Source organism: Protomyctophum bolini, assembly GCF_963924005.1.
Source record: "Protomyctophum bolini genome assembly, chromosome: 20".
Lineage (NCBI taxonomy): Eukaryota > Metazoa > Chordata > Actinopteri > Myctophiformes > Myctophidae > Protomyctophum > Protomyctophum bolini.
This window is the reverse complement of record NC_137881.1, coordinates 30,064,797-30,086,758: the sequence shown is the minus strand read 5'-3', so window position 1 is coordinate 30,086,758 and position 21,962 is coordinate 30,064,797. Positions and strand designations below refer to the sequence as shown.

At 43.3% G+C, this 21,962-nt stretch overlaps 1 protein-coding gene across 1 annotated transcript; it reads right to left on the bottom strand.

The window, feature by feature from the left end:
- Nucleotides 1-730: 730 nt before the first annotated feature.
- On the bottom strand, nucleotides 731-21,640 carry btr12 (bloodthirsty-related gene family, member 12). Its single transcript, XM_080791807.1, has 9 exons — nucleotides 21,582-21,640; nucleotides 17,576-17,836; nucleotides 15,523-15,767; nucleotides 13,819-14,010; nucleotides 12,988-13,083; nucleotides 7,480-7,713; nucleotides 5,487-5,634; nucleotides 3,605-3,631; nucleotides 731-1,992 (listed from the first exon to the last, which is right to left on the bottom strand). The coding sequence occupies exons 1-9, from the start codon at nucleotides 21,586-21,588 to the stop codon at nucleotides 1,433-1,435; spliced, it is 1,770 nt and encodes a 589-aa protein (XP_080647933.1). The 5' UTR covers nucleotides 21,589-21,640; the 3' UTR covers nucleotides 731-1,432.
- Between the last annotated feature and the right edge of the window lie 322 nt (nucleotides 21,641-21,962).

Here is a 21,962-nt window from a genome sequence, read left to right as displayed (position 1 = left end):
ACAGTGAAAAGGTTAGATTTCCAATACTATAACATTTTGTTTAAATAGTTTTATTGATTGGACCTACTAGAGCCGCAGAGGCACAAATTTAAACTTCCTGTGTGCGAATACCCGTAGTTTCCCTGAGAGCCCAATCAGATGCAAAATAGGTAGACTTAATTAGATTATAAACCTTTATACGATAAGTAAACAAAGATTTACATGAAAGGTCCGTAAAAGTGCCAGAGAAATACAAACAAGCATCCCAAGCACACTTCCCCTTCACCACTCCTATTCTTTGTGTTTCAATATATATGGACAATACATGAACTTATGACACATGGGCACAACATACAACACTCCTATTCTTGGTAGGAAAAAAAAGAGACCCCAGTTGCAACTGTACTTCTGCAGGTCTGCTGGCGTTTATTTTAGCCAGAAATTGCAGATCTACAATTAGCTCACAATAGTTTGCAATGTGACCCGAACATCTGCTATTTTGGACAAAAGTCCCCCCCCCAAAAAAATATGGATGCTGGGGTTCAAGTAGTCAAACCTTGGCAGGCATATGTATGGTGTTGTGTGTTGTTCACCCACCTGTGTGACGTTAATGAGCACCAGCATATGACTATGAGTACCAGTAGGGGCGCTGTTGTGCCAGAAACAGAGAGAGCGATAGTGCTGCACTGTTGCCTGCTAATGAGAGAGAGAGGGGGGGGGGGGGGGGGGGGGGGGGATTGCACCACTCAGTTCACACGGGTGTGATTTTTTCCCCTCACAACCAACCTTTGGCATTCATCATCAAGAGATGTATGGGCACTGGACAGTGGACAGACTTCAGCAGAGAAAATAGAAGTAACCGTTTAACCAAGATAATATTTGTATATCGTATGTATTCACCATCGGTTTGAAATCACTAAAAGCAGTGGTCAGCTGGGCTCTCAATCATGGATAAGCTATCCTTATTATTATGACGGAGTGCTAAGCTATGATTGGCTATTCATTTTCAGCTGTGTTCATGGCATACACCACCACCAGACACAACCGGTCAATCACGATTGATCAGCCGTGTGATTGGACACAGTCTATAGTAGTCTTGTTAGAATGTTTAAAAAAAAGTGAATTAATTTGAATTTGACACTTGATTGTAGCTTTATACGATACAGTATATATATATTGACATTTATTAATGGTATGAGGACATAATCCGTTTTTGAATATCGTCACTGCCGGGTCCAAAAACGGTGAGAATTCAAATAAAAAAATTAGCTAAAAGTAGTAGATCGACAACGCGAATCTTCATGTCGTGTTTCCGAGCTTGCGGGTCTGCTGCTCTGCTTTGCCGCGTTCATGTCCTGTGTTCACTGTGTTTTATTACAAAGCAACGTTTCCATTTCCACGCTCCGACTCAGCTCGGTGACGACGACGAAGACGACCGCTCGGCGACGACACATCAGGCGTGCTTGACGTTGACGGCGGTGATGGCGAGCGACGCCGAGTTCTTCCCGTCCTGGCCGAGGCAGGGGCTGAAGATGGGGTACAGGCTCTCGCCGGCGAACGTGTCCTCGGCGACGAAGGTGTGCAGGTGCGTGCGCGCCTTGGCGTCGTAGAACGACACCCGGCCCGCCTCGTAGTCCAGGAAGACGCCCACCTTGCCGGGCAGCTGCGGCAGCGCCAGGGGCAGCCGGGACGGCACCGTCAGGGCCTTGACCTCGCCGCCCTTCAGCCAGAGGCACCAGTAGCCGCCGTCGGGCGTCAGGCTGATGTCGCCCTTGCGGCGGGCCGTGGCGCGCGCCACGCCCAGCGTCCAGGCCGTCTTGCGCCCGACGTCCACCTCCCAGTAGTGGCGCCCCGAGGAGAGGCCCTCGCGGCCCAGGACGAAGAGGGCGGGGCTGAAGCGCTTGGGGCCGTCGGGCTTGTCCGACGACCGCTTCTCCTCGTAGCGCACCGTGCGCCGGTCCTCCGACAGGACCAGGTGCCTCTGGGCCGTGGACGGGTCCAAGTACACCTCGCCTGCAGGGGCGGAAGAAAAAAATAACACAAATATTACAGGGGGAAGAGTTGGCATTATATATGGTGATTAACATTCATGGGTGTTTCTTTTAAATTCACTATTTTAGTTCCGGTTATGAAAAGATGCTGTGTGGAGTTTGCATGTTCTCCCCTCACAAAAACATGCAGTAATCCTGGTCACTAAACTGCCTCCCCCTGGCCAGCCGGGGCACCTGATGGAGGGGAAAGGAACTGGTTGGAATAACGTGTTCCTTTCACGCGCTATACGTCCAACCAGGGAAACTCCCCCCTGTCAGGTGTAAAGGAGCAACTTGGACACTCAAGCATGAAGGAAGCATGAGTTAAGTCCGTTGCTCTCCCCAGGTTGGCGGAGGGTGTGTAGAGCCCAGGATCACAGTAGATGATTGACACAGGGGTGAAAATGGGTTACAAAATTGTGGGATAAAATTTAAAAAAAAAAAAAAAAAAAAAAAGATGCTGTGAAAAGATTTCTTTGACCCGAAAGACAAATTAGATATTCCCCCGGGACTCAAGACTAAGCAGATCTACAAGCTCATAACACGTCGCTTTACGCCACGTTGTGAGCTTGTAGATCGGCTATTGTCACTAATTTATGGAATTTCGTAGATTTTTTGTATTGATTTATTTAAGACATTACCTGGAAAAATCATTACATTTTATGAATTCACGAAAACTGTTTTTGGGGAATGTTTTTTTCAAAATATTTTGACATTTTATAATAATTAAAAACAAAATGCAGGAAACAAAAAAAAAATTGACCCAGAAAAATTTGTCGGTGACCCACAAATGGGTCCCGACCCACTGTTTGGGAACCAGTGTTCTAAAGTGCTATGGCTGGATCACTGCTGCCATCTAGTGGACAAATGATTAGAAGCTCCTGCCTTCTCCATTCTCTTACAGTCACAGTACCGGTATGTAGCACTACCTGAATGTTGCATAGCCAAAGTGGGGTCCTTGAAAGGGGTTCCAGGGGCTCCCCGGCAAAATAAGTAACAGTTTAATCTCACTATTATTATATCGAATCCCAATGAGAGAATGTACAAGAAGAATAACTACCCGTATTCAGAGGGGTGCATACTTAGTTTAGACTAGTAGTCATTGGTTAGACATGGGTTAAGGTTAGGTTTAGGTGTGCTGCCCCGTGGGAGGTTAGGTTTAGACTAGTCATTGGTTAGACATGGGTTAAGGTTAGGTTTAGGTGTGCTGCCCCGTGGGAGGTTAGGTTTATAGGGTGAGGGTTTGAGATAGGTTGTAGTTGTGTAGGACTAATAATGACTGGTCTAACCAATGACTAGTCTAAACCAAAAACTGTCTAAACTAAGTACTGCACAAGTATTCAGATCATAGGTTGTATAATTCTGTAATACTGTACTCTAAATCCAACGACAAATACCTTCTCCCTGCTACAAAATATCTCCAAAAGGTCCTCAGGCCTTCATTTGACAATGTATCTCTATTTGGGTGACCAGCTGACTGACCCCGACATGAAAACGTTTGAGAAAACCACTGCTACAGAAGACAAGACTGCCAACGGCGGTGCTGTTGCTACGAGAAACCACAGGGAGGTAGTAGAAAGCTATTTATTACTCACTCGGATAGTTCTGCAGCTTCCGCAGTTCTGGGGGGAAGAGAGAGAGAGAGAGAGAGAGAGACACACAGAGATATTAGTCAGTATGTCAGGTATAGATTCAATAAATGAGCAGCGACGAGTATTAGGCTACCGTGCAGGGCAGCAGGTGCAAGAGGTAAACAATCACTGTGCTAATCCAAAGCTTGACATGCAGTGCACACACACATGGTGCCGTCACTCACTCCTCTGTGACCGTTTGCCATTTGCACGCACACACGCACACGCACACACACGCACACACACACAGCTGGTGATGTGAGTGAGTCACTTTTCTATTTCAAAGTAAAGTACAAGTTCAGTGACCTAGATTATGACGGGGTCTGAGTCTGACGCTGGAAGTGCAAGCAGGTCAAAAACACAGGAAGTGGAAAACACAACCCCGAGCCACATTAGCAGTATTGACATGCAAAATGTATACACTTTGCACACTGAAAACAACGCTGCCGTTTGAGAGACCAGTGATATTTTACCCTACCAACAATTCTACAGTACAAGTTTCTACAGTGTTTTACTGTAAGCCTCGAATGTTGTATTTATATTGTGGGCCACAAAAGCAAGCAAAAATCTACACACTGCAAAAAACAAAAAGACAGCTTAAGTCATATTTCTTTCGTTTCTGTTTCATTTCTGTTCAGGCATCTATCAACATGGTCTAATCAATATATATATATGTCACTGCAAAAAAAGAAAAGAAATCACACTTGTGTGAATTGAGGGGCGCCCACTGTGGCTGCCACATCACGAGGGGATTTATTTATTCATTGCAGATTCACTGCAACTATATATACTGTTCGTTGCGAGACATGAATGCAATGTGTTATTGTAAAACACATTGACTAGTCATGGACTAGTCACGGACTAATTACAGACATGCAGGCATGTCACCAGTGGCGTTTCCAGGAAATAACGTTTTGGGCAGGCAAGACGTGTTAATTGTCGTCTCCCCCCTGCGCACAATCGTAGCACTAAAGGTTTTCAAAGAGATATACCTGCCAGACGAGTAGGATACAAAGAGATATACCTGCCAGACAGTAGGATACAAAGAGATATACCTGCCAGACAGTAGGATACAGAGAGATATACCTGCCAGACACCAGGATAAAAAGAGATATACCTGCCAGACACCAGGATACAAAGGCTAAAAGGCATGCATTTACATTCCAATGGGTGATTGAGGGTCGCGCTCTACCGCAACGGCCAATCAGCTGTCCACTAATAGTTCTCAGGTCTTGTTTTTGTCTTTTTTCTCATTGTATGGATTTTGGCCAGACAGAAAATGGATTCCATTTATACAATAAGTCACACACACACAGAGGTATTGAAAGTGTCTTGTAACTGTTACAGCGGCTGTGACAAGACTTTAAAATGTGGACTTAGAGGGAATAATGTGAACCACCGACGGAGTGAAAAATAGATAACATTAATCCCTTCTCACTTGCTTCCCTATAAGTCCTGCTCTTCTCTCCCGAGTCTCCCCAGGTGAACCCTGCTTGAAGTCGAGTTGAGCTGGAATGGGAATTTTTCGATCATACGTCTCTGCAGAGGTCCTGCAGAGACAAACGGATTGGCCCCTGTAGCGGCTTCCACCACCCACGCCACACGAGCATGACCAAAATGTGTTAGGTCACAGCGTCTGGGCCAAACGGGAGACACACCGTGGAATCCGGGACAAATCCACGGAGGTGAGCAAGTGTGTTATCTCTATATACAACGACATGACACACTTTCAGCGGAAAGCTGAAAAAAAAATGGAGCAGAGCTTTCGGAGGGGGCGAGGGACTTGTTGTCTTTACACTATCTCTCGCCCGTTTGAGACGCCCGTTGTATACTAGTGTACACCCACCTTTTCCATATATTCTCTTGAGCTCGCCCTGGAACTTGTCGATGAGGCCGCCGACGGCGGAGCGGACCGTTCCCAGGTAGAGGTCCGTGTCGACGCTGATGCCCGACCAGTCGATGGGCTCGGGGAGGGCCTGCAGAGCCGGCAGAGTCTGACGGAAAGGAGGAACAATGTTAGCGTACAGTAACGTATACAGTACGACCAGTCGATATAGGCTCAGGGAGGGCCTGCAGAGCCGGCAGAGTCTGACGGAAAGGAGGAACAATGTTAGCGTACAGTAACGTACAGTAACGTACAGTACGACCAGTCGATATAGGCTCAGGGAGGGCCTGCAGAGCCGGCAGAGTCTGACGGAAAGGAGGAACAATGTTAGCGTACAGTAACAGTACAGTACGACCAGTCGATATAGGCCTGCAGAGGGATGTAAAACTCAAATACACGGTGGGCCCAAAATAAAGAAATTGGTAGAAGTCGAGGGCCGGACTGCGTTTCAACACACGTGGGCACCGCGGTCAGGAGGACGTCCCAGGCAAATAGCAAAAAAGTAAATGTATTATTATTATTATTAAGCTCAGTTTCCTGTTCTATTATGATCCTCACAAAGCAGGACTTTGTAGTATTATGGTGGTCCGTGCAATATATACCAGAGGTCCAGTTCTTCTAATACTAATTAAATATCATCCCGCGAGGGCCAAAGATAATTCATTCAACGGGCCTGATTTGCCCCCCCCCCCCCCGGGGCCTTGAGTTTGACATACAGTATATTATGCGCTAGACTAGACTCTGACGGAAGTACTTGAATGTCCCATTTTTAAGTCTTACAAATGTATAATAACCGTTTGAAAATTAGCCGATCTATAAGTTGTAGATCGGCTCTTTTCAAATGGTCGAAATGTATGTATAGGGCTGAAGTGATTGATGTATGTTTTGTAATAATAATAACTTAGGGAGAGACTTTTTTAATAAGATAGACCCAAACCATGAATTTGTATGGTTGGAGGATTTCGAGAGACTGAAGCGCCCGTTTCAAAAGTACACCTTTTCAATTTGCCCCATTCCTTGAAAAGGCCTGGTCAATGAGGAGGAAGGCCATTTACATGTAAAATGGCCTTGTTATGTTAATTTTCGTTTTTCTTTTCTTTTTCTGTTCGAATAATGTACAAATATGTATGAACAGGAAGGACTGTATAGTGTCCGTTGTATTCAGTGTACTCTGTGAAATGTGTCATATAATCCCATTATGGGATGGGCCAAAGTGGCATGACACGAAAATAAATATTTCATTCATTCATACAGTAAGTGCATTACATTATATGCACTAATATTCTGTACTAGTACAAGCAAACACAGCTGAATGTTTTTTCTCTCTCTCTCTCTCTCTCTCTCTCTCTCTCTCTCTCTCTCTCTCTCTCTCTCCAATTCAATTCAACAGGCTTTATTGGCATGACGTTTTACAAGTGTTGCCAAAGCACAATCACAGATATTACAAACAACAACAGAACAACATAATATCAATGACATGAAAAAATAAATTAAAATTATATAAAATAAAGCAGGTGGTGCAGAAAATAAAACATGGCATATACTGTATGTATGTGTGTCCTACTGGTTGTCCCTTTTCTTGTGACAGGAATTGACATATTTTGCAGCCAAAACTGCACATTCTTTCTGTTCCCCCAGAAGGACTGGTAATCTTTCCCTTTCTGTCATACTTCGGAATTCTGGGAAATTTGTTTAAAATTTTGGGAAGAACTCCTCTCTAATATTTGTGTAGTTTTTACATTGTGTTAAAAAGTGTAACTCTGTCTCTATAGCTCCGTCATCACAGTGACAGCACAGTCTCTCTCTCTCTCTCTCTCTCTCTCTCTCTCTCTCTCTCTCCTCTCTCTCTCTCTCTCTCTCTCTCTCTCTCTCTCTCTCTCTCTCTCTCTCTCTCTCTCTCTCTCTCTCTCTCTCTCTCTCTCTCTCTCTCTCTCTCTCTCTCTCTCTCACATACCTGCAGGAAGATGACCTTGTCGTGGCCGTGCGCGAGCTCGTCCAGCTCGCCGCTCCTCCGCCGCAGGGCGCCCAGCTCGTTCTCCAGGCCGCGCGCCACCTCCTGGGCGGCGCGCTCCGCCTCGCGCTGCCGCGTGGCAATCAGCTCAACGAGCTCCGCCTGGCTCTGCTCCACCAGCCGCTGGAGCTCCGCGTACACCTGCCAGCTCTCCTCCAGCTCCCTCTGGCCACTGGCCTGGAGGAAAAAAAAAGAGGTGGTGGTGTGGGCGATATGTTGTTGTTTTTTTTAATAGTCATTTTTCAAGTTACTTAACCCATGAAAAATGTCTGTTTGAAAATGACAGTTTACCCTTGTTTCTCTGTAGCCTAGTATTTTTTATTATTATCATCACGAGACATTGCCAAAGCATTTCTACTTGCAGTAGAGGGACCTCCCACACGGTAACGCCAACGTCATTTCTCAAGCGTTTCGGATGCTGGGCGGCTCGCCGGAACCGGGCACGTTCCTGTGCGTGTGTGTGTGTGTGTGTGTTATTGCCATTTTAACCAGAACCTGTGAGTATAGTCCTGCAATTTTTGCAATAATTATAAATGACCGTATACAGTCTTAGAGCTTGTTTTATAAAGTAGCACAAATATCTTTACCCAACAATTGATATGGTTTACTACACAGCTAAAGACTAGTCCGTCTGTCTGTCTTTCTTTCTCCCGGGGAGGTGCATATACTTAGTTTAGAGTCGACTAGTCATTGGTTAGACATGGGTTTAGGTGTGCTGCCCCGTGGGAGGTTATAGGTTTATAGGGTGAGGGTTTGGAGATAGGTTGTAGTTAATGTAGACCAATGACTAGTCCAAACCAAAAACTGACAGTGGTCAGGACGTGTGACCACACAACGCGCAGCAGCAGTGGATGGAGATCATGAATAGCCTGTGTGGTGTGGTATAGTCAGTTGGCTGTGTTTTCTGCAGGGTGTGTGTAAGCTCTGTGTAATTGCCGTGTGAAGTGTTTGTGTGGGACACCGTGTGTGTGTGTGTGTGTGTGTGTGTGTGACACCGTCTGCCCGGTATGACCGGCCAAACGGGTTGTGTGGCTTCCCGGCTCCAGTCAGCCGCGGGGAAAATGTTTCCCTGGCCATCGCGGCGTGGCGTGAAGTGAAGTGAACCATCCTTGCATGCTTTGTAGCATTTGTCTGCTGTTCTCACGTTACAGGTCCATGTGTATTAAATGGGGTGCAGTACTTAGTTTAGACAGTATTTGGTTTAGACTAGTCATTGGTTAGACCAGTCATTAGTCCTATACAACTACAACCTATCTCAAACCCTCACCCTAAACCTAAGCCATGTCTTTAACCTAAATCTATCACTTACCCTATACCCATTACCCTACCCTGTTCAGTAGCATGCAGGAGTCTCTCCAGCTCTTCAATAAACATAAAACACATTTTCCGGCGGTTGTCAAAATGTCAGGCAATCAGGAGAGAGTACCAATTTATCAGCTTATTTCTTTTTTTATATGGTTCCAGTTCCAATTTTGTCTTGTGTCATCACTTCCAATTTCACTTCCAAGTTTTATTCGTATCCTCCATCTTGGAATGGGATAAAATTGGTATCCTCCTGACCTGAAAAGGCTTTTTTTCTAATGAGACAGGGAAGAGACTCCTGTTACTGAACAAACACTCTATAGTGTTTTTTCAACCAGCGGTCCGGGGACCACCACTATCAGAATACAGAGCTTGTTTACACCGTCACTACATCTTAAACAAAAGCTCAACACTGCGTTGTTGTGACACATTGTGAACGTGTAGATTAATTAGCCTTTCTTGGTGAAGATATGTAGTGTAGTGCAAATACAGGCCGAGGCCTAGTATAAACTAAAGCCCCCCGGGAATCCTGTCAACTGCGGGATTTGAGTTATCGCGTCTATAGAATATCTTGTTATGGTATCGTGTAATGTGAAACTATTTGTGTACCGCATATTATCAGCCCCCCTCTCTGCCTCTCATTCAATCTGCTGCGCGCACACGCACGCACGCACGCACACACACACGCACGCACACACACAGTAACAGCATCCTCATTGTAATTTTACCCACAGATCCATCCAGCTAGCACTCCACAATGACTCACGGTTCTATTTACAGCCGGCCATGGAATGCGTCAGTAAAAAAATGAACATTTGAGTCTGTGAAACGAGACACCTGCAGGAACAATTTGTCGAGGTGAGGGTTATGCAAAAGTACGGGATAAAGCACCGGGGAGTGAGTCAATTTATGAGAAAACAAGCGAGAGGGGTGGGGTGGGGTGCCACGTTTAGCCACCGAAGTGTCTTTGCTCACAGTTGAATCCACGTAGAAACAGATCTCTGGTCAGCCTGTGATCGATGGTCATATATGACCATCATCCATCTATCATGACTATAAGGACGTTAACAGTTAAAACACCTTGAGGATCCCGGGCCTGTTTATTCCATTAATAAAATGTGCCCATCGTCCAGCAAGCGCCTCTAGGCTTGCTGACGATGGATCAGTTTTCATATAGCACCAATTGATTCATGAAAAAAAGCACTAACTCGGGCAACATGACCGCGCACTTGAACTTGACGGTGATTTATTACGTCATGGTGGTGTTAATAGTTTATCGATTAAATCGCCCATTGAGAAATTTTTCAATTAAACTCAACAATTATGAATTAATTGAAAATGCTGCGGTTCTGTCATCGGGTGGTTTTCTGTGAATGCACAGTAGTTTGTACACTCTCTGTGAGTGTACAAATGCGGTGGATTTTTACTATATATTCGTTTCGTGTATATCTCAGGTGAACAAATATTTGAAGGGAATTCCAGAATGGCTGTCGGCTTTGAGAAAAGGGACAAAGCGTGGAGTGGAGTGGAGTGGAGTGGAGGGAATGGAAGGCATTGAATTGAGTGTGGTCACACCAGTTAGACGGCCTGGGCTTTGGTTTACAGCCTAAACACACACACACACACACACACACACACACACACACAGCAGTGAACGCCATGGGGATATGTACTATCTGCTGCACACCTGTTTCTGCCACAAAGCAGCAGAATAAGCCTGTATTCTACGCACATACACACCTACAATCACCCAAGGAGTAGAAAGTGTACGAAAGAAAGAGACGTGGTGTACCATGCAGGGCTGGATCTCGGTCGTATGGCCCTCTAGGGCGAATTAATGCAATTTACAATTTAGCACAGGGGGGGGGGGGGTAGGCAACCTTAGCCCATTTGATTTAGGCCCGACGTCGAAATAAGAAAAAATGTTCGCTCTGAAAGAATATATACCTATTCAAAGATTTGTGCCGCATTTTTACGATTTATAAAAAAAAAGCGGACCTTTAAGTTCACAGCGCGCCACTCGTGAGCTTGTAGATCTGATATTTTTCAATAGCTAAAGTATAACAGAATGCTTGAAACACCAAAAGGGGTTCCCGCCCAGAATGGGTTAGGCACCATGCAGTGCCAACATTGGCACAAAGGCACAAGTGTGTGAGAGAGTATTTTTGGTTTAAAATAAACTTAGTAAAAAATAAAAGTAGTCAAATAAATGAAGTCCCTCACATTTATATGTAAATTGCATCCTGCACATAATTCTACATGTGCAGTCTGCAGATAGGCCCCCCCATATATTAGTATGATTATTATTTTATTAACGTGTATGTTTGTGTTTCCCAATCTCGTGCTTCACGGCCAATTACGTGCGCTGTCTCGTGCACTGTCTCCGTTGCCCCCCCCCCCCCCCTGTAAGCATGTATAAGTGGGAATTAAATCCAACGTTATGTAATGTACAGTAGTTGGACAGAAAACATAATTGTCACTCTAGTGTAGGCCCTACTGTATGTGTCGTGGACCGGTACATTAGCCAGCAACATGGATGAGCACAGACAATATTCCCTATCGGTCCTTGAACATGTATCCCTATGGCAATAATTTATACTGAGGCGAGGTGAGGCGAAGGACACAGCCGCACAACAAAGTGTGAATTAGCTATAGTGATTCCAGCTTGGCAGCTATACAGCGATGGGTGGCAGAAGACGCCGAGTGTGAATTGGACGGTCAGCACTCAACCAGTTTGACACTTTCGGTTCGCGTGTCAAAGTGTGCCTGAGAAAAACACATATAACCACTTAATTGACTGAACTTCAGTCCCCCCCCAGGGGTCTGTACCGACAGCCCCCCCCCTCCTTTTTATCCCTCAAATATCTTAGGCCGGAAATAGATTTTTTTGCCAAAACCATTATTATAGCTCAATGATGCTATTCACAAGAATATCATTCTCAGCTGGAGAAGGGTGGACACCACAACAGTGAAGTGACTTCATGAATAAGGAAGTAAGAGCAAAACAAAAAGGGAGTCGAAAGCTGACACCAACACTTACCAAAGCGTCTGTTTACTCAAAGCAATGTGGCCTTTAACACACTCACTTATAATAACACACCTGGTTGCAGACAACATAATATACTCGCCTCACCGAAGTGACCTAACATACCTTGTTGTTGCAGACGACATAAAACACAGTCAGAATGTGTTTCATGTGTACATTATACAACACAGCTGACTTGAATGTTCCGACTACTGCGTTGGGTAGAGCTTTATTTTAAAAAGTACCATAATTACCCAACGAGTACACTTAAGAAATGGATAGTAAAGTACACTACAGCATTTCCTTAGCAAGTATGTGGAAAGTGGAAACCAACCTCAGAAATATAGTTCTTACATCGATTAAAAATGTGTATTCAAATGTTATACCTTATTTGAAAAAACAAAACAAGACAAAAAGGATGACGTCAGCCAGGTTCCCAACTTGTCCACATGCCCTCCTCCGAGACTCATGAGGTGTTATTCACCACGTCAGGTTGTTTTCGACTTTGCTTTGATATATCTATGAGCCAGGCGCTTCCTATACCTATAGCGTATATAGTCTACTGGTGCCAACAGCTGATCAATGCAACAAGGCAGGGCTTCGCACGTCCCCTAGCAAAAACAACGGACAATTGAAACCAGCTAAGACCTCTTTCACCTTACTGAGCACATCCACGATGTGTGATTAGTGAAAGGAGCACTCCCCACGCGCGCCGATTCCTAAACAATAATAATGAACACAACACATTGTTCACAGATGAAATCACAGATAGAGGCCTTTAATTTGATTTTATATGAAATATCCAAGAATATTGAGATTTTTTGAGATTTGAGATTTGGTTATTATTTTTAAGATCCTAAAATAACTAAACTGCTATTTTTGAAAAATCGTTAAAAAACTCGGGTCTAAAATGGGTCGAGTAAAAAAATAAATAAAGAATTCTGTACTTCTTTCACCCACTGGTGGCAACTGAACTGAACACTTGAATCAGCGTTTCCGATGTGAAACGCCGCGTGAGAGCGCTCGGTCAACCTTGATCAGAGATAAGAAGGGCAGTGGCAGCTCTACAGTATGTCTACTGTACGTCTGGCCAGGCATGTGCTCCCCATGGGTTGTTCACTCACCTTGATGACCTTGATGGACTGTTTAATCTCCTCCAGTTTCTTGGCTCTCTCCTTGATCAAAAGCTTCAGCTCCGACCTCCTCTTTCCCAAGTTGCTCTGCAGGGAAAACAGAAGGAAAATCAATTAGGAAGTGATGATGATAATATGACACTATAATTGTGTCATGCTGCATATATCGGCCCTTTCCTACAAAATGATGTATTGTTGTACTAGCAAAACTGATGATTATGGTGACTTTATGCACTTTAGATTACAACTTAATATTGTGAAACTTCACTAGAGCAGGCGACAAAAAAGTACAGTAAACATTGTGTGTATTTTGTATAAATGGCAAAAAAAGAAGAAAAACTAAAAAAAAGAAACCTTTGTCTTCCATTTAGAAATACACAGAAGAGGTATTTAAATAATTGATCTCACATCAGAACAATGGGTTTAAAAAAATATAGAACATGAATGACCAGCGCATGTCCAACACCACATTGCCCAATTTTAAAGGTATAGTCAGTGATTTCACTTAATTCAAATATGACTTATTTTCTTGTTTTGTTGTGATAATCCTATCTACTATAGAGTGTGCTGACCATATAAGGAGTTCCTCCCTGTCCCCAGTTAACCCCTGGGGGTCAAAAAACCGTAGGTTTCGTTTTTGACTCTCTATCCTGATTGGACGAAGGCTTAGGTCCCACAGCCAAAAACGAAACCTAAGGTTTTTTGAGTGAAATCACTGAATATACCTTTAACTGTGAACAACTGTTAACCACAGCATCTTTGAAGGCCTATAACTATCGACGTCAACCGAAACAACAACTCGGCGTCGTTCTTCTCATATACCATCTTCTTCTTCCACTCGCGGTCGATTGCGACGATGTCGTGGGTCTTGTGCGCGGCCTCGGCACACTGGATGCAGATGCAGGCGTGGTCCGTGCGACAGTACACCTCCAGGAGGCGCTCGTGCTTCCTGCAGATCTTCTCCTCCAGGTGGAAGGTGGGCGCGATCAGGCGGTGGGAGGCCAGAGACTTCACCTGAGGACAGAGAATGTGGGAGATGCTTGGGAAAAAAAGTGTCGACCGTGTCATGTCGTTGCTGTCTGGAAGAAACCACCTAACTCCGTTTTTTTTTCTTTTTTCTCCATGAATCAATGATATTGAACACCCTTTAGTGTGTTAGTTAAAACATATTGAACCAATGGCAAGTATTAAAAAAGTACTTTGGCGAAAACCTCCTAACTCCATTGGATACTCAAACTTATCTGCCAAACTGTAACTCCACCCGTTTTAGCCATCTTTTTTTAATTTTTCATAAATCAGTGCCATTGAACACTATTTACGTCTGTGTGTTGGTTAACAAAAATATTGATCCGATATTATAAAGCGCTTCGACAAAAAGTCCACTTGAGCTGGATGTTTTTTTTTCATTTTCTGAAAAATGAACATTTTGGAACATATTGGTTTCTCCCCGACAGCAGAGATATGCGATTAGATATCGACTGGGATTTTGGATATCGTATCAGACATTTGTGACATGGCATGAGTCCTGTTTTTTTCGTTTTCAACCACATGGGCCGTGGTGTCCCCATTCTGGCCCTGTCATACTAGGCGAGTATCTTGAGAAAAATAGCAGACCTACAAGCTCACAAGGCAACCGTAACACAACTCGTTATGAGCATGTAGATCGTCTATTTTCGGCAAAGAGATTTGGTATAGAGGAAAGGAAAGAGGATGGGGGGGGGGGACCAAGTACCCCTGTCACAGAAGTATACGGTAAATACAGATGATTTATCAAAGAATCAATTGTGCAAATTGTGCCACAATGTTGACTTTTCTCAATATCATAAACAGAGCTGGCACATCCATCGGAAGTCACCGGCAGCCGTGACAGCCACAGTGTGCAGACTTTTACTTTTGTTTTGCCTGTAGGGATGTTAATAGTTAAATAATCGGCGTTAAGAAATGAACGGGCAATTAAACGTAACAAGTTCCCTCCACCTCTGTAGCCACAGAAACGTCTCTGCTTCTTCATGTGATGTGACAGACAAGACGGTCCACTTTTCATTTCATTTCATTGAAATATTATTATTACAAAAGATGCCGTTGTTGCCTGGCCCTGCATCTCAAAATGGCCAAACAAATATTTGATTAAGGAATAGAATATGCCTTTTGTATTCTTATTTCTTTCTGTATTGTATATAAGCAAAATGTAGATTTTTATGTTAGACAATCGAGGGAAATTAAGATTCTGAGATTTCTTTTTTTAAACGCTGCTTATCAACTAAACCGGTTAACTGATCGATAAGGTTATCAATCATCAATGAATTAACCCATTCTGAAAGGGAACCCATTTGGTGTTAGCTATTAAAAAATAGCAGATCTACAAGCTCAATCTTTTGAAAAATCGAAGAACAACTGACATTTTTAGAATCTGATCTCAGGTCAGAATGGGTTCATCAGACCAGTGTGTGTCCAGTGGAAACCTCGTATGAATCTGATCTCAGGTCAGAATGGGTTAAGGCAGCGATAATTCCAATCTCTCTATACCTTCTTATGATGTCGGAGGTGGGCCTCGCAGAAGGACCCGGGGCAGTTCAGGCACGACTTCAGCGCCTTCATCTTCCGGCCGATGCACGAGTCGCACGGCACCTCGCCCGGCCGGGCGAAGTCCCCCCCGCCGTCCGGGCTGTCGCCCGCGTGGGGGCTGGAGGAATTCAGATTGAGCGTGGACCCCCGCGTGGGGCCCCCCCCTGCTGCCGCGGCCATCCCTCCACCTCCTCCACCACCACCACCTATAGGGACGGGGGTGCAATACGTTAGACAACAGCCTCGACGGGCATTATTAGTCCCTAATGAGAGAGAGAGAGAGAGAGAGAGAGATAATGAGAGAGAGGGGTGAGATTTCTATAGATACCTCCAACTGAGACATTATTTACAAAGACATGACTGGGACAAAATTCAAAACCCTTCGAGTTCAGAATCTCTTTTGATGGACATTCTAAAGCATGTTTCATTTACCAAAGTAATTTCTATCTCGTATCAAACTCTTCTAGAAATGGTTCCCTGCAATGACTCTCTTTATATAAAAGCCCAAGTGGGAGACAGAAATACAACAAGAGATTTCACAAGCAGAATGGCTATAGACGCCCGGACTGAAGTGCATGAAGTAACCAACTCTAATTCTTGGAGAGAACATCAATGGAAAATTGTAAGCAGATCTTTTTAAGGTTCCCGTTATTGACTGGTAGAGCAGGCACGGTAACAAGAAGACTCACCCCGGTGCGTGCCCGTTTTTCCTCCCGGAATTTTCCCCAGTGAGGGGGATAACTTTGTAATATGCTATTTGTTTGTATTCTTTTTGGAAAAATATAAAAAGATACTCCTGTGGAAAGGCTATATTATATTACTTATATTGACCCTATAAAAAGATTTCAAGACAGCTATTCCAGGAGTAGTACAGACTGGTTTTTAAGGTAGGAAAAAATAGTGTACCTCCTCCAGATATTGTTAAGAGCGGCCAAGAACACTATCACAATAATTTGGCTAGGAAAACACCCTCCAACCTACCACGAACAATGGCTGAATAAAGTAAAAGAAATTAGAGATATGGAAGAAATTACTTATTTGGCGAGGCTGCAAAATTAGCAATTTATTAAGAAATGGACGCCCTGCGCGCGCGTCGAGATTTAACATTACCAAGATGCATTTCCACAAAGAGATTATGAATGTTTAATGTGATATATGATTGTGCACTATGTGGGTAGATGGCTGCGCATTGTGTGACGGTGTCTATACACATGGATATGTGTATGGTACTGTACGTTCTGTAACTCGCATATACTATTTATCATTCTCTTTGATTGATGGACGCCCCACCCCTTCCCCTCTTTCCTTTTATTTTCCCTTTCATGTCCTTTGACTGAATTACTCGCTCAGATGTTGTCCCTCATGTTTACATTTCTTCACTTTATTATTATGTATTTTTCTTTTTTTATAATATGCATTTTATTTGGAAAAAGCAGTACAGTATAGACAGCATTTCTATGTATATATAGGACACAAGTGCAATTCCCAGGATTTCTTTCACCCCTATTCCCTCATCCCCCATCCTTGCTTTCTTCAGATGGACTACATATGGCTATTGTTTATTTTTCTATGATTTTTTATTTTATTTGAATGTGTTACTTTTAATGTCTTTGAGGAGACAATTAATGTGAATTTTGTATTGAGAACCTAAAGGATGCTATGTTGCGCTTGTGTATAAAATGTATCGTTTACCCCGGCAATGACAATAAAAACAATAAGTTGCTGTGTGGCAGGTTAAAACTAACCCGTGGCTCCCTGTGAGATTAGGTTTATAGGGTTGGGTTTTGGGGTAGGGTGTCGGACTCAGGACTGTAGGGTCGTTAGTACGTCGGACAAAACACACGCACCTCTAGGGATCACCGAGTGGCGCGCTACGAGCTTGTAGGTCTGCTACTTTTGAAAAATCGGAGAACGACTGACACAGAAAAATAGCTTTTTCAGGAAAAACTGTCAGGATGTATACAAGACATTTTTTTTAGAATCTGATCTCAGGTCAGAATGGGAAAAATCTTACCGCCTCCTTCGGCCGCCATCATCAGGCCCTGGAACTGCTCCGAGATCTCGGCCAGCACGCGGTTGATGCTGAGCTCGGGCCTCTTGGCGTAGGTCTTCTTGCACATGGGGCAGACGAACTTCTTGCTGTGGTTCCAGTAGCCCTGCAGGCAGGCCTTGCAGAAGCTGTGGCCGCACGGCGTGGACACGGGCTCCACGAACACCTCCAGGCAGATGGAGCACTGGAACTGCTCCTCCGAGAGGCCCGGCGAGCCTGGGACACCTGGTGGGGGTGGGGGGCAGGAGACAGGTGTGTTGTTATTCTGGAGCAGGGGGTGTTAAGGTTCATATACATAGTCTGGATTTTCGGTGACGTCACGGGCCGCGGTGAAGAGCAAACCACCGCCACCGCTCCAGCCCTTCTCTCTGTTTTTTTACTCACCACCGCTCAACGTTATTTCAGCTCCGGTGGTCAGCTCACCACTGAAAATCCAGACTATGAATAGGCCTTTTAGGCAACTTTGATGGTGGCGCCGGGGACCACTATATGGTATTTCCAAACGTATTCCAGGGGGCCACGTTGGATATGTATACTGTCTGGCAGGAAACCTCTTATCTCTGTATTTTTTTGTATATTTGTATATTTATTTTATCTTGTATTTTTTCGTAAAATTAATGCCAAACTTTGTCATTCTATGTTACACAAAAAAAGTAGCAAAAATAGCTGATCTAAAAGCTCAAAACGTGTCGCAGTGCGACACGTTTTGAGCTTGTAGATCTGCTATTTTTTTTTTTTATTGGAATCCTAAATGATCATTTGCTGTTTTTGAACTGGAATCCTGAAAAGTTAAACATCTGCTAAAACCGAAATATTATTTTGATATCGATTCGATACCGATATTGCATTTTTAAAGGCCAATATCGGAAACAATACCGAATCCGATGTGTGATGTTAATTGCCCATCCCTACAATGTATAGTTACTGGCTGCACTTTGGATTTGCAGGTCGGTATACTTCTCTTATATATCGAATTGTAAATCAATCAACGAGTGCCGTTTACATTGTAAACGAGACGTATATAGCCTATACTCTGTCACAGCCAGGCCATAGGAGGGAGCGGCGGATCAGGTGCACCTTTCAGTAGAAGATCCTGTACGGCTGCATTCTTTAAATACTTCCTCCACCTCCAGTGGAAAAAGTAAAGCTCTTTCAAAGCCACTTCCTGGTGGGTGTGATTGAGCATATTGTGTTTTCAGTTGTGTTTAGTATAGTGTGCATGTTTAATCCTCCTTTATCCAATGAAGGTTTGAAACTTAAAAGGGCAGATGTGTATATATATATATATTATATATATATATATATTTTTTCCAACCCTTTTATCATCAAGGTCTATTAGTCACATACCATTTGATGAGATTTTGCCTCTCAGACCCAGGACTTTGTCGTTGCATGGGTAGTTGGGTTATGATTTTGCCCACAATTCCATGCTGATAATAGTAGCATAGGAGAAATATTTCTGTCACCTATAATAGCATCCCTATTCTGTGCTTTTGATCTAGAATGGAATTGGCAAAGAGACGATTGGTGAACCATAGGGGACACGACACACGCACGCCTGCCAACTCAGCACTGCAGGGTTCATTACATTGTTTAAATCACAACAACAGCAACATCGAACATACTACCCACACTCTGAATTCCGAGATATAAATGGTCAGAATTATGAGAAAAGAAACTCACTATTCATGTGGCGGAAATGGGCTTACATTAATTATTCCATAAATCGCCTTTTAATTAATGTTTACAATAATCACACTGTTCCTCGCAATAGCTTATATACTGTAGCTCATGGATTTACACTAAATCCTCTAAAAATGACACGAAGACAGAAACTGTTCTAGACGTCTCATAGATGTGTACAAATATGAGGTAATATTTAATACTATTTTAACTTCTACTCGGACGACCCATTGTGAGCTTGTAGATCTGCTATTTTCAAAAGACTCCTATACACATTGAACTTGTGAAATGGGCTATTCTGCACATTAAGTATTTACTTTTGGTACTAGTATATTTAATTCATATATACTATATTTCAATGGCAATGCTTTTGTACTTTTAGTCAAGTAGGCTACATTTTAAATAACTGACTTGCACCGTCTTGTAAAACTATTTCTAGATTGAGGTATTGATACTTTTACTTTACCACCACTGCCAAACAACAAAGTGATTATTGTTCTAGTATTAAAATAGCACTATTCCGGGAAACCAATTCGATGAATAGAGGGTATATATGGAGTCACATGCATAAAGTGAGTGGCAAATATGGCCATAAAGTGAGTTTAACTTCATTTAGCATCGGATAGGACTTTTTTTGGATGTTCTGTATGGGTTGTCAAGGCCAGAAAGTAAGTTGTTTGCCACTCAGTATAGGCGTTCCCTCATAACTTCTGCATAATGCGTACATGATAACGATGTCACGCGCATACCCTCTATAAGAGTGGTCCTGAGATCAGATTCATACGAGGTTTCCACTGGACACACACTGGTCTGATGAACCCATTCTGACCTGAGATCAGATTCTAAAAATGTCACAGTCGTTCTTCGATTTTTCAAAAATAGCAGATCTACAAGCTCGTAGCGCGCCACTCGGTGGCGCGCTATGAGCTTGTAGATCTGCTATTTTTCAATAGCTAAAGCATAACATGATGCTGACACCAAAATGGGTTCCCGGTCAGAATGGGTTAACTCTTCATTTTCAGCTCTCAAGAGTTAAATTATTGTTTAAACATTACTAAATTAACAAACTAAAAGTCTACACAATTAGAGAATGTAGAAGAATTGTTATTTTGATCAACGTTTGCCTGTCATCTCTCCTAATCGTACCACATCAATACAGCATGGAAGTGTGGAATCTTATGTGACAACTAAATGTTAGTTTAGTTTTGGGTGTGAGAGGCTAAATCTCATCAAATGGTGGTCTGTGGCTCAAATGCCGAATACATAATGGACCTTGATAATGAAAATGATTGCTCTAACTAAGGCCAGATAACTTATACAGGGTGCAGGGTAAACAAGTGACATCGGAAGTTATAAAACAAATAAACCCCCTGGTGGATGAAATCTGTAAAGCACCCGAAAATGTAGTTTTCTCTTTGCTAAAGAGCTGACGGGAATAGAGAAGGAGAGAGACTCCCGATACTGAACAAAAACTATAGCAATGATTAGAATAACAATTTTTACAATTTATAGGCATTTAGAAGACGCTCTTAATCCAGAGCGATTTATACAGTATAAGCAAGAACAACACACGTTTACATAAAATTGAGCCTTTGGCATGTGCCTAGTGTAAGGTCATCGAGTCTGTATAGGGCAAGTGCTACAATAAACCAATGTATATTACTTAATACATTACATATTTTCAGTGTTTAAACCATATGGGTCTTTAACATGGTGCATAGGACCCCGTGGAACCCCCCTCAAGGACCCCTGAGGGACCCCCACACTGACCACTGTTTAGGTTTTATGCACCAAACATCTGGAACAAACTCTCAGAAAACCGCTGCCCCTCTTGTTTCTTTAAAAAAAAGACAACTAAAGACCCCATGCCGTTTGCTGCTGCCTTTGATTGAGTTATTTGTCTTTACTTTTCCTTTCACTACTGCAGTGTATTAATTTGTACTTGTTTCGTTTTTGTTGCATCCTAATGCCATTGTATAATTATGTTTCCTTAATGTGTAAAGCACATTCAAGTGCCAAATTGCTGTTGAAAGTGCTGTACAGATAAAACCGCCTTGCCTTGCCACTGAACTAGAAAATACTTTTAGGTACAGTAGCTGGTAGCTGCACATGTTGCTTGACATGTTTACACAGCTCAGATGTAGCATGTTGCTTTGTGAATTGTGATTCAGTGAATATGCTACACGGATATATGCCCTGACTACATTCCCAAGAAAGCAAGTTAAATAGTTCAATCCAAAAAATAACATCCAACTATAGCAACAAACAACAATGAAACGGAACTTACTTTGCATGGTTTCCACTGGCTGCGCGCAGTACTATATCCTTCACTGAGAGTCAGAGAACGTTTCTGTCAATAATCAACAGGCAGGTGACTGAGGTGAGAGTTTACCCAGAAACTCCCATGCCCCTCCCACTCTTACTGTGACACACCCAATCTCTCTCTACACACACACACACACACACACACACACACACACACACGCACACGCACACGCACACGCACACGCACACGCGCGCACGCACACACACACACGCACACACACAGTGTGGCTTTTAGCGAGGCATGGACTGAGCATTCACTTGCCCATTATTCACCAGATCATAACAGCACTATAATTGTAAGCTCAGTCCAACATGAGGTGTTGTGTGGGCATGCAACCATGCA

Coding starts and splice junctions, on each gene's coding strand:
- btr12 (XM_080791807.1), bottom strand. Junction 7,714..12,987: donor AGTCCATCAAGGTCATCAAG/GTGAGTGAACAA, acceptor TTTTTCCTCCAG/GCCAGTGGCCAGAGGGAGCT. Junction 3,632..5,486: donor CAAGAGAATATATGGAAAAG/GTGGGTGTACAC, acceptor TCTTCCCCCCAG/AACTGCGGAAGCTGCAGAAC.